We start from the raw sequence: 18,513 nt of genomic DNA, 5'->3' as shown, positions 1-18,513 counted from the left end.
AGCTTGGAATGCAATCAGAAAGCAGTTTCCTTCCCGCTACTTATCACCATCCTTTTTCAGAAAAGTAAGATTCTAAAATTCATCATGAAGAAATACGCACTATTTCAGTGGGTTGTTTAGAAACGTCCTACATATAAGATCTATGATGGTATAACGGACAGTAATGATGAAATTCTGTGGAACACATAGTCAGTCACTGTTAAATAACGTAATTGGATACTTATTTGTTGCTTTCATGTTCATTTTACCGATAAGAGATTTTATCAAAGTACGACGTTCGTAGATGCGTTAATTTTCCGAGAAGAGGATAGTTTTATAACGAGAATTACACTGAGCCAGGTTTCTAGGTCAGGCAGGACTGTGGATTTTAAACAAACTAGGTATAAACAGGAATAACTTGGTGAAGAGAAGGCAAATCTGTTGTGAAAAATCAGCAAAAGACCCGGGATTCTTGATCAACAACTGCATAGCTAAATAGCCTGAATTCCAATCCTAAGCAAAGCAGCTGCTTCCACTCAACTGACCCGAGCGAAGGTGAGTAGACGTAACATAGCATGAAGCAAAGAAAATTATTTTAGGCGCCAGTTGTGAAATTCTCATGCTGACTTTTCCGGAAAACCACCTTGACTGCTGATGAATAGCTTAAGTACTTTAGTTGACTAGAAAGTGAACTTCGCGGGGAATCGTTAGGCCGGATACAGGAAAGTTCAACACGCGGGTGTTTCCGTCCGTATTGAGACCCATTCGGTGGTTATTAAGAGATCGGACAGGTGACCCTTCGGTTAGCAGCTCTAGGTTGCTTCCTGTAGAACCATTCACCTGACAATCAGTTTGCGAAGCGCATAAATTCCTAATAGGTGTGAATTTTTGTTTTATTTAGCTGTAGGCTCATAGTAAGCGAGTAGTGATTTCGAGGGGTTGTTGACCTGCTTTCAAGCTGTGTGAACGACGATTTCGTGATTCAACCATATGTATGAAAACATTTGGTCAAACGTACGTTCATTCCTTGGTAACTATCAGGTTCTATGCGCGGACCTACTACTATTCCATTAGCTACACTAAATGTCAACCAGTACCGCATATCATTAAAGCATGGATACAACCGCCTTCTAAATGGTATATTTCCGGTACGTCCGTGGTGCTCGATTAGATTAGTGACTACACGCTCACCTTACATGTCAGACGTCCGCATAGCCAAAGATAAACACAGTTGATGAGCTCTGATAAGTACGAAGCTGGAGACGTCGAGAATACAGGAGAGGCGTTCAAACGACAGTGATGTTAGGACCACTATTACGAGGTCCAAACCGACTATAACAGAAGTTCAACATTTGTGTAAACTGGTAGACGGACACACGGTCCTGTCTCGGTCTGCCGTCTCCCAGACACTTTCCTGACGTAAAAAAATGTTTGACGCCTTTCTGCAACCCGTCAGTTCTTTGCTTTCCACGAAACTCGACCTAACCTCATACCTAATTTCTTGGTCCTTATGAGTAATTAATCACGCGTATCGCCAAATCACGCGTTTGTGCGCCTGTGCACCTAAGTGCCGATTTTCCACCCTCATCAGTGACAGCATACCTTACGAGCCCAAACTCGTGAATTCTAGCGGAAGAGGAAATTTATGGAGGAGATCCGAATATATTTGTTAGTTCAGAAGAATGAAGGCTATTACAAAATTCGCAAAAGCGATGACAAGCAATGTCTCTCAGTGTGCGCGCTGTCAGACCACGGATAATGAATGTTGAGTAAAATACATCAGTTCTTGAACACATCGCTCGATATGCAGCTACCACTATGGCCTTGTTGACTCGACGAAAACGTCCTAAAACTCGCGCTGTCCTTTCGGAAAAGTTTGGGAACAATCGGTGGATTTATTGCTGGACAACGTTTCGCCTTTGACACAGAAGCTTCATCGAGCCAAGTGACTAGGTTACGAGGTTCGCCGAGATTTAAGGTAAAAGGAGAACCAATTAACTAAGTTAAACCTGTGTTACGTGTCGACCAAGGAACTTTGTGTGTTAGGGTGGGTCACCAAGTTTTAAGCCGATAGGGAAACCTACATGGATTTGAGTCCAGCCTAGGGTCTGGTTCTTCTGATTCGGCTTACGTGATGAATGCTCTTGAACGTCGTTTGCACTTTTCGCCCGTCTGTGTGGATGAGCTAGTACTACGATAGTTGTGTGAAGAAGAAAGATTCTGTGAACTTTGGTCGGGTTGTGATTTCTGTCCCGTGTTTTATGCTCACTCACAGAATCCCTCCGGCACTAGGAAACAAATGACTTGACAGATGGAAATGAATGGGCTTACAAAAACGTCTATGCAATTTTAGCGCGATCTGACAACTCTCATGTAGAAGCAAAGGTTTATGTTGTCTTCACTGAGTCCGAACGAAGATACTTTGAACCGATGTTCATGATGTTTTTAATGCTAGTTCCTCTCCCGACTAATTGAATGAACGATTGAAGATGTATCCCTAGAATTCTTGAGGAAGCCTAACACTAGATCCTTTGCCTGTTTTATCCCCATTTTGAGTATATGCTTTCTTCTGAATCGTGTGGCCGTCACACCCAGTTGCCATCCTGGTCGAAGGAAGCACGAGAGCTGAGATATTGCTGGATTGTTCAAGCTTAGACAGGGGCAATCGAGATGCCGAGGTTGGGCCAGTAGTTTCATGCCTTAGCCACTGAGCTCTCTCAAGTTCATTTGAATAAGTCAGGTTATATAGACTGACATTATTTTCACATTAGCAAACCCTAATCGGTAATTCGACTGATCTTCATAATGTAGCACCACAAACCGGGCAATGGTCTACGTTTTCGGAATGGTATAAAAAATTGCGACAGTCAGTTAGTGCGGAGAAACGATACGTACCAATCAAACGATGTAACCGCTCTGAATAGGGCGATGTATCCGGTATACTGTAGATCCCCGACTGAATGGCCAAAGCACTATCGCCAAACGGGAGCGCGGTGAAACAAAGGCAGTACAAGAGACAACCGAGAGCCCAGATATCAATCTGTGGTCCAAGCGGAACATTGCTGTACAAGTTGATCATCTCTGGAGCACGATAGGCAAGTGTAGTGTATCTGGAGTGGAAACGAATGCGTTTACCAGTGCAGTAGGATGCTCAGTTATGGTTGCCTTGGAGAATGAGCACGAATAAATTCAACAGAATAAGCCGAAGAATAGAAGCTGTTGCAACAATGTTTGCCGGAAGACTGAAGAACTTATTTTATCGCGTCTGATGGTCTAAGTAGTTGAGAAGGAACTTCAGGGAAGAAGACAAAGGAGACCGGATGAAGACCGGCTCTACTGCAGTTGAACCGATGGAAGAGCGCTGCGGATCAGTTGGCTACAACAGACAGAAAGTGAAATCTTAATGAAACATTACAAAAGATTGTTCGTTGAGACCTGACCGTCCTAACACCTTTTCCAAAATGTGTGTACGTCTTCGGATATGGATTCACCTGCACTGGTGTAAATGGCTTTGGGCTACTGCTGGACCGCCGTCGTGGCGTGCATATGGATTCGACTGGGGGTTTGTCTGTTTGCACAGGGGCATATATGTGGATGCTAACTTAAAAGTACCCAACAATTTATCCGGAGGAAGTGAGCTATCTGATGTAGTCAGTACAGTGTATCCAGGGAGAAGCTGATTCGCGTGACGGACCCATATAGCCGACTGTACGTTGACTTTGTACATGACGTTCCGAGGAGTTCATTTCTCTCCGACGCTGCGATAGTCCCTAACCAAAACCGAGATATTTTTGGGCTTCAGTGGCTATATAACCAAAAACGCCAAATTGAACACATGCACAGTGAGTCGTGCACCATGCATGACATAAGCTAACTAGTGAATACAAAGCATATCTAGCCAGAGTAAGGGCTTTGTTTTCATGCAACAAACTACTGAAGGCAACTTCAGACTGGCAAACTGGAAAATGCGGGACTTCATTTCAATAATATGGAAAAGGGGAGCTTGATATAAAGAAGGTAAGAAGCAGCGTCTGAAATAACAAATCACAAAGACCGAATAAATAAGACAGTGTTTCGTAACATGGAAAACCTATATTCGAGGCCTTATGGGTGCCGTTTGTTTGGCCACTGATCCTCGGTTTATCCAACGCCGTAAAAAACAAGTGATAGAAATATGAGAATGAACTCAAATACTCAAAACGTAACCAACAACAACCATTTACTTGTTGATTTCCTCTTGACAGCGTTCTAGTCCATGCACCGCCGGATGAAGGACTCGAGAAGTTGCACTGCCGAAGTCACAGAGGACGAAGTTTTGGCGTTCATCTATCAGGATGTTTTCAACCTGCAGATCGGGGATCAAAGACAAACACAATCATACACTGTTCGGAACTAATTAGTATCACGGTATGAGCATGTCGTATTCAAAACAGCTTTTCCGGTAACTGATCATTCGTGTGATTATGGAGACCCTTCGCAACAAATTCTAAGCAAAGAATAACTGGAATGCAATGTCTGCCAGACTCATATGTCCTATATCATCCACATTTTTGCATAAAAATACGCTTTTAAGAAACATGGATTTATGGACCCTAATTTTGCTGACAGAAACAATATAAAAAGTTTATTATTTATGGTACCAGTTGCTGGTGGTAGATGTTTTATTGGAAATTTATTTTCCTCGAGGCGATAACATGTCAACGTCAACGACATGAATTTGGTTTGTGTGAACTACCTGTGAACCAGGAAAACCTAAAAGCCACAAGCTGTAATGGCTGACCCTATGAAGAAACGCTACGCAGCAGTCCCTCCCTTCCTTGTTACCTTGCTAGCGTGAATGGCTAATGCTTAAGCAGAAGGGCTTCAACAAAATCAAATCCGGTTTTTAATTATCATGCGAACGGCCGAACACTTTCGACAGATACACTCACTTGCGAATCAATTTGTTTTGCACGGGAGACTCATGTGAATCTCTCGTTTATGATGCTCTTCAACTGAATGTGTTGCACCTTGTTTAATACTGGTCATGTCTCGCATCCTAACCGCTTAATGAGCTTGTCATGAAAATCAGATTCCACAACAGGACACGGACGTCACATGTGACATCGCTTATGACTGAAGAACGTCGAGATCTTGAATCTCGGTCCTACTGAATCAAACTGGAAAGTGCATATGCTATGTTGGATGAGAACAAGAACAAGAAACTTGTCCAAACCACGACTGAATCTCTTATTTAAAACAACTAGCATGCGAACGGAGGGGTGAGTGAACTTTAGTTGTTTGGGCTACCGATGAGGCGGTTAGGAGAGTTAGGGAAGAAATACACGAGTCACCATATGAAGCAGTCACAAAGTTGCAATCAGCCATTACACACAGTCAGTCAGTGGTCTAAAGCCTTCACACATCCTGGAAACATCACAAACGAGAGATTCAGCTGGGTTCCAGGTGAACACAAACCCAACGACCATAGGCTAGCTGTTATCCAATCGAAAAGAATAAGGTATCGCTTGATTAATTATCCTACATATAATACTGTCACAATGAAGCTCGGGAGGGTTGTGAATGTGATTCGTCTCTTTGAGTCTTTTTAAGCCACAGACTGACAAAGGATGCCTCTCAGATGGGCGGGTGTCGCAGAACTATCAGAAGTCATAATATTTGAACAGGTTAAAAAAAACTGCGTGGACATTGAGTAGGCATGAAAAGCAAACCTAATGAGTGGCTTTCCGGAAGGTGGCGTCAACCCAGTGAAAAGGAGTTATTGAACCATCATCACCACTGACAGCAATAAACCAGTTATACATACTAGCGCTTAATTGTAATACGACTATGAGGAAAGGTTCGGTACAGAGTGGGAAGAAAAGGAAAGGATAGCGACTTCGTGCGAATATATCCGTCTGAGCACCATGTCAGTGAAAGGCGCCAGCAGCGGGAGTGACCCGATAACTTCGCGAATCTCAAAAACATGCAACCTTTGGTTAGACAGACCAGCTGAGAAATGACAGTATGCGCGCCCCTGGGATCGGTCGCCTGACATGCCCTGCAGAGTTTTCAGGCATGTTGGAAAATGATCGAATGGGTTCTTGTTCGAATATCCCACAGCATTCAATCTGACGGTAACCCTTTTCAGTTCACGCTGTCATAACATGATTTATCCCCGCGAACCTTCAGAAGACAATGGCTTGGGACGGAAAGCAACTCCTACGTTGGTAGACAGCAAGTGGGTACGTGCCGCACATGACCCAGGCACCCTAACTTGATGAGTTCTATTTGCTGCTCTAATGATTTAGATTCGTTACCCATTGCCCGATCATGCATATCTTCGTTGCGTAATGCTGCAATCAGTGGACTCCACGGAGACACCAATGATCCAATATTTGACGATAGTTAGGTTTCTTGGATCGTTTCTGACGTCAGAAATTGTCGACTAACTTTCAGCAGCAGATGTACGCCCGGTTTTTAGGAAGAAAGCATACATACTGAATGAGCAGGTAGTCATTCTCTGGGGGTAATCTTTATGGCGGCGCTCCCACCAGCTTCACTACATAATTTGCTATGGGAAATAATTTCCAAGAGAGGGGTGTTGTGGCCTGAAGATCTCGTAGACATGACGCTTGTGGTGGTTTCCAGCATCAGGTAGCCAGATACTGTCATATTCCGCGGATGCCATAGACGTGCAAGTACCAGAAACAACTGGGTCCAGCAGCACAGAGTGTTGGACCAGCCAGTGCCAATATTCGAGAAAACTCATTGAAAATCAGTATCAATAAGAGAAAATACAGAGAAACAGCTTACAAGATGACTTGTAAATGGATATACAGGCGTACATAAACCTCAATAATAGTGATCCAGCCCGCCACAGTGCACATCGGTCAGGCACCAACAAACACATATCACCTACATTCCGTTTTAGATTTACTGTCAGGCTTGGTGCGACTCACTCAGGGCGTTTTGTGAGAAAATTATGTGAAGAATGTATAACCTACGAGTTCATTTCAGTCATTGTTTAAAAGAACTTTGAGTCAGACGGTACTAACCACAGTCGATCGCTGAACGATATCTCGCAAGCAGTGCACCTCGGAGTTACACAAGAACGAGAGTGACCCGTAATGAGGTCAATCATCCACCAAAACTACAGGTTTCATTTGTGATCGATTAGAGCCTGGTCAAACTTATTGTGCGCCTATCCCTGTGCAGTCAACTGCGTGGCCTGGTGATTGCAGCAGTAAAGCCTGGTTTGCAAACAGCCACATGCATCACTTAAAGACGCAGTGACATCTCGGTTATCCTGGAACCTCTGTGCTCAGGTTGGCTGACCATAAGAGCTGTGGAATTAGTCCACCATCTTGGGAATAGAAACACGGAATAAAAGGTGATTTGAGAAGACTACGCACATCCGGATATGATCTCAACAGAAGCTATGCTTCGCCACGATAATGTACGACGGCTTTGGATTTTGGACCCAAACTTCTTTCCATATTGAAATTTCCCAGTTAATGGCACACCACTTACTGACTGAAAAATTAGACCCAAAGAAGCGAAATCACCAACCTTCAACTATACAGCACGGATTCCCTTGATTTTCTCGAAACCCATTTATGATGGATCATTATGTAAAAGTTACGCAATAGATTTTACCTATTGAGAATTGTGGTTTCCTGTGTAACTTGGTGGCATGGAGGCAAATGCGTGGTATCATTTGGCAAGACCTTACTGTGGCACTACTTGGAAATAGCAACGCAGCGTTTTGACTCTATTCACCACAAAACTGTACACAATCTGCCGCAAGCTGCTATACAGCCCGTAGGAGATATGAGAGCTAAGAAACTGTTATGTTTACATAGTCCATGTAAGAGGGCACATATAAACAGGACAAATATTTTTGCAAAATAACGCCTACCTGATGAGCCCCAAAAAGGGCGAAACCGGTCGTGGGCTGTCGACGGATTTTCAGCAACCTTATGAGTAGTACATTACAAAGACTTCATTCTTCTTATTTCTAGCTCATCTGCAGCTAGACGTATATGGTTTGTAAGGGAGGAATTCACTTTCACTCAATCAGAAGTCAGTCTGATGCAAAAAAACTAAGGTAGCTACATGAGCTAGTGGATGTGTACTTGAGGAGAATGTGGACTCCGTAACGTGGTACACGAGTAACTTTTCACAACGTCCAGCTACCAGGAAACTAAATGTGAGAAACCCGGCCATGCAATTTTGTAACTGGCATGGTGGTAGGTCATACAGCAGGAAGATCGAAAAACAATGAAAATGGTGCGGTTTAGCAACTACCGATCCATGCACAGCTAGTTAGTATGCATCCGAACGCCGGTGCTCTGTATACGGCAAGCAACAAACGGTGAGTGCATCTTCATTATTGCAGAACAGTGCATGTTGTAACGTTGGCAACACAAGCTTGCATACATTAACGAACCAATTCAGTACCCTACAAAATCCCATGTAACTTACGTAACTACATCGATCAACGACCGCTAGTTAATCCACTAAGCGAATTTGGACAGTGACATGTGGTACGCGTTGCAGTAAGAGCTGACATGAAACCGAAAGACAGGTGACTAAAAGAAACAGACTAAACCAGCAAAAACGGCAGGAAGAGCACGTGGATCATGTTTACCTGCGCATGACGAAACCCGTGGGCATTTATCTTTCATCGATGCGACTCGCACGAAATGGTATTTATTCTATGTGGCCTATGTCACCTTTCAAGCCGAATGGATAAAACAGGGGATATGATAGCTCGTCGCTACCACATTTATGGAGTTCGGTTTTAAGCCGTGTCCGTGCCGTAGGTTGGTTCTAGCTGCCACCAATTCGTTCGGCGACGACTTTTAATAGTTATGCATCGAAAGTAGGTTTAGCTGGAGAGATTAAACCTACGCCACACGACAGACATCAGCAAACTTACCTAGGTTTCTAGTTAGCCGCATAGTAAGATGACTGCGCTAAATAAAGAGGCTAGGGTAACTGCAGCTCGGTCGGATTTCAAAGGTATCAGTGCTAACCAAGAATTCAATAATTCAATTTAATTCAGTTTGGATCAAACAGGATTGTACACAGAATCCACTTGTATTAAGTACTTCGAAATCTCACTGCCCCAAGATTGCACCACCGCTAAATACCCCGCTTCAAGCAGAGCGCAGTTAGAGCTAGATAGTAAACTGAGCAGAAACAGTAAAGCTTTCTTTCAAACCTTGCTTTGAGATTCCAGAAGAATGTGCACAATCAACAAACGCGGTTCCGGTTCACTTTGGCTGAACAAAAGCAAGCTTATCGCTTATCATAAACGAGAGATTCAATTGAGTCTCCCGTGAAAACCAATTGATTTGCTAATTAGTGTATTTCTCGAGAACAGTGCAATTTGGGTTCAAGTAGATCATAAGGTTGACGGAAACTCGGGGACTGCGCCTACCTGATGAGCCCCAAGAAGGGCGAGACCTGTTGTGGGCTTTCGAAGAGTTTTCAGCAACCTTGTGAGTAGTTTCCTTTATCAAGCTTATCGCAGTTATCAAGCAGGGGCTGCTCAACAGGACCAGTTATGTAGCTCAGTAGTCGTTTTTTTTCCTAGTCAAAAAGCGACTATTCCAAGGCGTGCTGCAGGCGAACGCCCTTCGATTCCGTCTAATCACGGAACTAGTGATTCATCACAAGCACATTTGTTTACAGACCGCTTTTGTCCCAACCTGTAAGATTCCACATTTTGTCACTTCAACACATTCAGTTACAGTGCAGTGAAAACCAAGTGATACCCAAAGTGATGCGTCGTTTACGCACATGTCATCATTCCTTTTCCTATAAATATATAGTTGAAATTGGGGGAGAATATCTAAAAGGGTTCAAATCCAGCAAACCCAGTCAGCGCCCATAAATCCGGTTTTACAAACAAGGAACCCAAGAGATCGGAGCAGATCAGAAATTATGGAGGATGACAAGCAACTCATGAAAGTTGGAGCCAACGTTTCCACGATGTTCAAAGGATTTGAGTTGAAACAGAATGGCACATACGAAGTTGTCAAGATAAGAACGTTGCTCGAGGACGCCCGTGTGGCACTGACTGACCATCGTACACTGTTTGTTGTCACATTGCACACCGACTTCCACAGTTGCAAACAAAACCTCGTGGGCATAACATTACACACTACACTGTTGCAGATCGATAATCCCTTCTTTGACATAAGTCAACTCTGCAGGATCCTGTAAGATTGACGGGAATGTCATATCCTCCTCGGTTTTTATATTCTGGCCTATCTGGGTACATGCCTGGACCGGTTTCTTTAAGTAAGCAATTTTGGGAGGGAGCACAGGTGAGTCGTTTGACATATAGGTGAAAATAATGGGTAGCTCCCTGTACGGAGGTCAGCCGTCCCTAATAACCGAACAACCACATCGTTTGGACGGATGTGTCACGTGCGGGACACGGGCCAAACGAAGGCATGTCCTGATTGGTCAGAATGCCAGCCAATCGAGTCAAGCACCTTTGACTCGACGCTTTTCGTCCTCTCACGGAGATTCTGGCACGACCTTGTGGAACACTGTGACTACCCCATAAATACAGTTGTAATAATTTCCCGTTGTCTCCATAAAGGGCTGTGTAGAGCTACCGTGTCTTTTGATATACCATAGTGGGCGGAGCAGGAAGCCAAGGGACCGACACAGAGTTGCACTACCGTTCAGCAAGACACAACACTCCCACACGAGGACACGGCAGAAGCCCTATGACATGGTGGGTATCCTTTCCGTAACTTGATGCACTGTTCCACATTTTGAAAAAGAACATCCATGTTCTGTGAAGGTTATCCTGAGATAGATAGGATGAACGTTCACACAAGACTGCTTTTTGAATGGATCTTGTCCCGATAACCTAAACCGTTAGTAGACAACAGCACTTGGTAATGTGGTGAAATATTGGTAGCTCGGGTGAGTTTATTGGTTGTTGATCAGATGGCTGTTGATCTGTTCGCCGAGCTTGGCAATTGGCTTGCAAACGTTTCGTCACCATACGAGGAGACATCACCAGTGCGCAGTTGGGTCGGTACTTCTTCCTTGCCTGCGTGTGTTTATATAGCAGTCAAAGGTTATCTGCAATGTCCAAGAGCCCTCAAAAGTCTCAAAGTATTGTACATATGGACATAAACAACGCGACTTACTTTCAAATCCCTGTGGATGATTGGTGTTTTACAGTGATGCAGCCGGCAGACAGCTTCGCAGAGATCACAGAATATCCGTAACACTTCCACTTCCGTTAGCCGTTGCTGGTGTTGCTGTCGTTCGCTCAGCAGGTGTGACAGACTACCTGAATTGAGTAGTGAGAGAAAAACATACACTTCACAAGGTGCCAAATGGAAAAAAATGAAGAGTGATACCGGAAGAGAAGGGAGCGCTCGGTATACATACGGTTTCAGTATCCCCTAACTAATTATGCGCAGTTCAAAGTGATTCAGCTTCATTTCATGTCCATGGAAGCACAGATGCTCAGGGTATAAAGGATCAAAGTTCAGTTTCCGGATCTTTTCAGTGCACAACGTTCGACGACTGCGATACTGCCAGGATGCCCGAAGTTACATTCTGGCAAAAAACATAGGTTCTACGGTGATGGGTGAATGGAACACTCGATTGCAAAGCACACTAAATGAGTACTAAAAAAGACCAATTAAATAAAGTCAGCTCTGAAGAGAAAATAAGTCCCAAAGACAGGTGTTTTCAATATCGATCGTAGTGTTGATTATTGTGCGGTTGTCTCCTAACAGCCGGTAGGACCGATTTCAATGAATGGCGAGCGCCAAACGCACCTGCACAGAGAACAAATCAGTGAAATGTTCGGTTCCTCCGTAACAATGAGCATCGGTGTTGAGTGAATATCTACTAGTTAAATCTGTAGGAGTGGTGATAGGATAGCTTGACCACTCCAAATGCATCAATTACGACATTTACACTGGTATGCTCAGGAGAAACTTGATGCTGAACCACGAAACATGAAAAGGACGTCCATCCAATCTGAACGATACGCGTCGCAGATTGCGCTTTCTGTTGACTTCTGACGAAAACACGTTAGTTGCCAAAGCATGCTTCTACTTCTTATGAAAGAGACGAAATACGTCATGTGTACGTGGGAGCGTACCCGAAGTGTTTCTGTCCCCGACGCAAAACTTCCGCGTAAACACATGCGGGAAGGCCACATTGTGTCGGCAATGTGAACATACAGTGGTGAGCAAAGTAGGATGGTTTTATTGTGACTAGGAATAGGCTGAAAACTGCCTCGATTCTCTAACCCCCTGAAAATCAACGAGCAACTTACCAGGATAGTAGGCCGTAAGAAGCAGAACTTCGAAAATTCCATCCTGTATCCGATTGATCCGCGAATCGATAGACCGAAGGATGTTCTTATGCGACAGTGAACTCTGTGTAGTTCGAGTAAAACCAAAACATCACCGTCAAGTCGATAATCTACTAAGCGTGATAAAATAACGATAAGACAACTTGACCTGTCATCAGGAATAGGCAATTCAATCACATTTCATGAGGATGAGCTCGGTTTCACTCAGTAAGAGTCTGTTACGGGCGACATAGCAGGAGTCACCCAAGCTTCGTGCGAATGTAGATCTATGCCTTTTCTTAACGAGGTGGCAGGAAGGCTCACTTGTCGGGATGGTGTGTGGGTAAAGAGTCACATGCAGAAATTTGCTTAGACCAACAGGTGAGAGTTGGATGTCAGAAGGCTGCAAAAACCAGATAGGCCACATTATGAGGGTACGACAGACGCAGAAGCTAGGATTACCTCATATGCCTCATATGCCTTGGATCGCTATTGTTGGTGCACCGTCAGACGTGAAATCCCTATGTTCTGGTCGATATTCTTTTTCGGTTGAACCACTGTCATGTATGAAAGTGTAACAAAATAGATGTAAGTATCATAAAGTGCTTAAGATGAATAGACAGTTTCTCAAGCGCTCGCCTCGCATGCCAGGTGTCCTGGGTTCAAACCACAGCACGGCCAAGAATATGCACTGCTGATGAGCTCTAATAAGAGCAGAATGCGAGCCCAGTGCTTCCCCATTTTGGTGTGGACTTACCAGAATAATCACGCCAAGACAGGAGGACGACTATGATGTGAATTTGAGCACTACAAATACCGCAATCACCCACAACAAAAACTCCAACATGAATTAGCTGTGACAATGTCTTCAGCAAGTTTCGGGTTTCCCCAAACTAAAAAGATACTGAAGCTCACGAGCTCAGCTCAACTCAGCTAGAGCTCAGTAGTTAAGGTGATTGGAAGGCCCATGGTTCGTACCCAATTACGGCAACTCGACTGCTCCTGTTTACGCTTGGATAGCCTGCAAGTGCCTCAGCCGTCGTGCTTCCTCAGGATGGCAGGACAGCTAGGGACCGAAATGGTTTAAAAGCTTAACGGATATTATTATTTTGTTGCAGCCAAGGCTACTGGTAGTTTCGACGGGTCCAGCAGCAGCAGCAACCAATTGCTCAGCTGTAAAGCGCTTTCGGTGCCTAGCCACCACAAGTATTCGGCAATTGAATAAACTTCCAACCCATAGAAGTAGCGACAAGCGGTTCTCAAAACCAACCCTATTGTTAAATCTGGACTTGTCTATTCTGATACACTACATAAAATCCTAAGTCAATTTGGATATCCGTATGTGATCTACTTGGCTGAAACCGATAATGGGGTTTACTTAGGAAACTTAATATTGTCATGTTTAGAATTTAGCTATCTGAGAGTAGCAAAGAAAGCACATAATTCTAATGTAAAAATTGGTGTACGCAGTAGCCAAACTGTTGAGTACTGCAAACTTGTGCTGCAGGTCGAATGTCGGTTCTTAGTTTGTTGTTCCACCCACCACGGTTGATTAGAAAGCATGGCAACTTGCGACAGCTTACAACACACACAAAGGAGAAAATCAGTCGTATTTATAACGCTACCGTGAAATTTATAACCAGGTCAAGCTAGAATCTTCATGGGGAGAGAAGTGCTGAGCTGAAAATTCTCGATACCGATTAGCTCATACTCTAACCAATGAGGCGGGTCTTCCTTTGGCCCAAAGCCGGTCTCCGATCGAAGTAATGTTCAGTTATTTAGAACGGTTTGGCTCCAGAAACCATCCAGGTGACAAGGCCAGTAGAGGAGAGTTAAGTAAGCTTATTTTAGAGGTTACCAACTGGGTCATAACTGACTGGGAAAACTTGTGGACTCTCAAAGCGAGTGGTGTCTCTTGGATGACATCCCTATTGGGAGGAATATTCGGTAAAGTGAACTTGTCAGAAGATCAAGTATTCATTCCTCGCCCTAAGTTTATCAGCTTTCCGTTTGATCACGGTGTTACAATGGGTCTTATCCACAAAAAGGAAGGGAAGGGACCAGATCTCGACAAATCAGCTAAGAACTAAGGAGAGAAAAGGTAGAGGAATGCAGCTGCCTGGGTTAGATTGGAAACAGGGTAATGTTGGGTGAGGTTCTATAAGGCGTTTGCATGTTGGAATTTGAGAGCAGATTGCCACAATGTAGACCAACATGAAGTAACGACTGAACTGTATGGACAGTTCAATATGGTGGTGCCGCGCATAGCTACCAAAAATTTCGGCTATGATACTGCATAGTTTCTAAAGCCCATACAAGATCACCTGGAGTTCGAACCACAGACCTGTCTGGGGGCTTGACGGTAGCTTCCCTGTCCTTAAAAGAAATAATTTTCCGAAACAGAACTTACCACAATGGTGATCTCTCGCTTGCAAATAGCCAAATTCTGAGCACTATTCACACAGGTTCGCTTTAGCGCATAGTACTGTCCCTGCTGCGAACGGACACGGAAAACCACGCCGAAACCACCTGTAACAGACAAAACAGCACGAACGTAGATTGAATTGAATGAGGGAACTGAAAAAACGGGCTATCTTTGAAAATGGTCACTCTGAAATCGTACGGGGCTAACAAAAAGTTATTTGCTCCCCTTCTGGTAAGCTGTGAATGTGCAAGAACGATACCTCTGATGAGTACATAAAGGAGGTAGGACACCGTTTTAGTCGGTTCAGGACTATATGACAGATTTTTAACAAGCGGCCAGGCGTACTAGTCTCCCAAGAGATGCTTCAGAATGTGTCGCTAAATGGTCATCATAAGCAAACATGGTGCTGTGAGCACTGTTGATCGAGTTGCTGGCATGCTGTGCTAGACGTGGGTCAACCAGCCGAAAGTGTTATAGGTGTTAAGATAAAGCAGACAGCTCTAACGGACTTAACAAGGTGATCCCCGGCACATCCTACAACCTAATCCCCATTTGTCTTACCATATTCAACAAGTTGGATGTCCATGGAACTGCAAGTGCTGGATGTGCAATCACGGTCATAGAGAAGAGGAGTAGAAACTGTCTGAATCAAGCAACTATGCATCGACTTAGCTGACAGTCGGTTCCCTGGTGTTGTCCTGTGTGAACCACTACATATGCACACTGATGTCTGGATATTGGATACGGACTGAATAAGTCATATTCCAACCAACAAAACACAGGCACGTGGTCAAGGTCCCTGAACAGGAAAACTGGTGTGCATAATGTCATTACTATGTAAACCATACTTTTCATAGGTCCTTAACTGGTCATTTTCACTCTATATTTTCGGCTCAAGTAATATCGTTACTGGACGATTAAAGCGTCCATTACGTCCTTCGATTCTGTCTTCCTTCCAATCTCGACCTGGAACCACTCGACTATCGCAACAAATAGAACAGGCGTGAGCTACGGTTGATAGGAAGTGTTAATGGAAACCGAAAGGTTTCGTATTTCTAGAATGTCTTAGAAATACAGAGTTTGTGGTGATCACGAAGTGGATGTTCGGTGGAGAATCACGTGATCCACATGAGGAATGCATGCAGCATTTCAAGCTGTGGTGTCTCAGTAGTGAACTATGGCGGCCAAGTTACCATCTACCAAGAAGCGTGTTATTATCCGTGCCTAAATCAGAATGGCGAAAACCCACAGGGCGGAAAAAGTATCAGGCATATCAGACGAAAGACGCCATGGAAAGTCAAGTCGATTTACAGAAGAAGTGCGCTTGCACTGCAGTCTTGGAAGGCCATATCGCAGTGATTACCAACCTCACCTCCAGAAACAACTGCTTAAACGTTTCTTGTGGAAGCCAGCTTTCTTGTTATGAACAATATAATATCCATGGACGATACATGGCGAAAAACGCCAGCTGGACTGATGTTTTAATTTCGGCGGCCAGGGTTTGTCCCTGTCAAGGGGAACAGGCCAAGTAGGTCGCCAAAAAATTAATAAGACGATACTTTTATCAGACACCAATAACAAACGGGAAACCCCGGAGAACAGTGTTAACAGTCAGGGCCTACCTTCAGCAATTATTTCATCGACCACAAGCGACAATTTTCCGATACGGAAATGCCGACCAAGAAAAGAAGTAAAGTGAGAGGATGTGGTGCTGCCAGCGATATTGTTGTGGGAGTTGTTTGGGTCATCAGAATCGCTCTGCGCTAGTCGGGCCAAGATTTTTTTCATCGTTCATTACACTGTGATATACATTCAACTGAAGGAGGGACGACTGACGTATAAGTACAAGGCCATTGATTAACTAAAATGCGAAAGAAAAAATCAAGAGTGAACCTGTCTGGGCGCGTTTGTTAACCATGAGAAACGAATTACCGCAATCCCACGTATTCTCCGGTCGTAGCTGCACATACCTCTGAGGGTGTTGGTCCCAAAATGGCAGTAAGTTTTACTTCCATCCCTTCACCTCCTTCACACAAACATTTAAACTTACCATTACATCTCACGCCAAGCACATCCCCACAAAAATACAATTCCCTTGCTGAATATTACCACAGAGAAATCCCGCAGTTTGTTCGGACAAGACACGAACAATCCACAGCGCTCATTGTCAGTTCCGTTCTATTTTTTGTGATTCCCCATTGGGTCGGATTTATGGGTGAGAAGTGTGTCGAGTCCCACTCTTCAAATGTAGTATTATGACTAAGAAGCAAGCTATGTAACGATCGTCCATCTTTTTCGACTCGCTGCAATCCGTCCTAATTAGAGCTTTCCTGATGACTAACAGTATGGTGGTGAGCGGTAGCTACAACCGTTTGTCATGAGTTCCGAGAGAACCTGCATGCACGTGCCCATTGGAAACGTAGACTGCCTGTCTGTTGACTGCAGACAAAATGGCGTTTTTCGAACGGTATGTGGAAGTTTTATTTCGAATACGCTTTCATACATCACACCAGCATCTTCCGAAGGTCATGAAAATGAGCTGATGAATATCTCAATGTTTAGATCATCGGCGAAAAAACACTATATTGCGCAGGCCCTCGCTGAGTCATACGGTGCTGCCATCCTGATTTCTTGAGCCAGCACTAGACGAGTGGGGCATAAACGTTCGTTAGAGTTATGTCGCGTAGGAACAATCAGGTTATCAGGTGTCTCGAGTGAATGAACGAGTTTTCGCTAGCACCTTCAAACAGGATTCACTGATTTATTATCCCTTATGCGAAACATTGACCCGTGCGTATCAAATGGGATTTCGACCAAACAGTGCCTGATTCGACCACATCTTCACAATCCGTCGAGTGTTAGAGCAAAGCCATATGTACAGAAAAACCGTCATCTTGGTATTTTTTGACTTAAATAAAGCGTTCGATTCAGTCGATCCGTCAGTGCTCTTCCTCTACCCACTATAGTATATCAAAAGGCACGGTAACTTGAGACAGTTCTTCAGGGATACAAAGGAAGACTATTACAATTGAATATATAGAATCATTGCAGAACATTCCGCAGGTCACCCTAGAATATTAATGAGGTTGTAAGAAGGTCCGAGCTACAGATGTTTGATCCAGATTAGCTGACATTCTGACCAATTAAGGCATGCCTTCTTATAGTCCGTAGCTCACAAGTCATACTTTCATCCAATCGACGTGACGTTCGGTTACTGAAGAAGCTGGCCTCGGGACAAGTTCTGACGCTGAGGGCATTTTTCATCGAGAGTTATCCGGGCTCCATTCCTCAAGCAGAAGCAGCGAAATAGTCGTCCTTTTAAGCAAAATGAATGCCTGATTCACTGCGCGCTGAGGGCGTGAAAAGACTCCGTGTTTGGTGTCCTCAAAGAATTGCCCGAGTCTGGTGGGAACACTAGATAAGTAACACTGATGTACGTTGAATGCTTTCCGGAAACTGAGCACATTTCATAGATTGCGCTGATTTGGTCACGTGCTTGTATGCCAGTCGACGGACCTCCTCCAAAAGTCCTTTTCGCACAACCATGCAAAAGGTGGGAAAGAGCCGAGGGGAGGTCAAGCAATGACTTGAGTGCGAAGTATAAAAGTCAATATCAACAAACTCTGTTGCGCGGTTCATTGTCGTGCTCCCCTAACCACTCACTGTGGAACACATTTTGGATACCGACCACGCAGTGGTCCAGTCGCATCTCTTTTCGTTTTTCAGAGTCGCATAAGGGGCGGATAAATCGCTTAGCAGTCAAGAGACTGGCAGATCTCGA

General features: G+C 44.2%; 1 protein-coding gene across 1 annotated transcript in view; it reads right to left on the bottom strand.

Moving 5' to 3' along the window:
• T265_03885 (hypothetical protein) overlaps positions 1–16,588 on the bottom strand; it is a gene marked incomplete at both ends in the record, with an annotated part of 37,257 nt that extends 20,669 nt beyond the window's left edge. Inside the window, 6 exons of the mRNA XM_009168477.1 lie at positions 2,875–3,089; positions 4,203–4,324; positions 11,142–11,287; positions 12,290–12,392; positions 14,718–14,836; positions 16,355–16,588. Of these exons, the coding sequence (XP_009166741.1) occupies positions 2,875–3,089; positions 4,203–4,324; positions 11,142–11,287; positions 12,290–12,392; positions 14,718–14,836; positions 16,355–16,520 (871 nt within the window). The remainder of the gene's footprint in view (positions 1–2,874; positions 3,090–4,202; positions 4,325–11,141; positions 11,288–12,289; positions 12,393–14,717; positions 14,837–16,354) is intronic.
• Between the last annotated feature and the right edge of the window lie 1,925 nt (positions 16,589–18,513).

Source organism: Opisthorchis viverrini (assembly GCF_000715545.1).
Source record: "Opisthorchis viverrini unplaced genomic scaffold opera_v5_59, whole genome shotgun sequence".
Classification (NCBI taxonomy): domain Eukaryota; kingdom Metazoa; phylum Platyhelminthes; class Trematoda; order Opisthorchiida; family Opisthorchiidae; genus Opisthorchis; species Opisthorchis viverrini.
The sequence above is the reverse complement of the archived record's forward strand: the minus strand, read 5'-3'. Positions and strand labels throughout refer to the sequence as shown.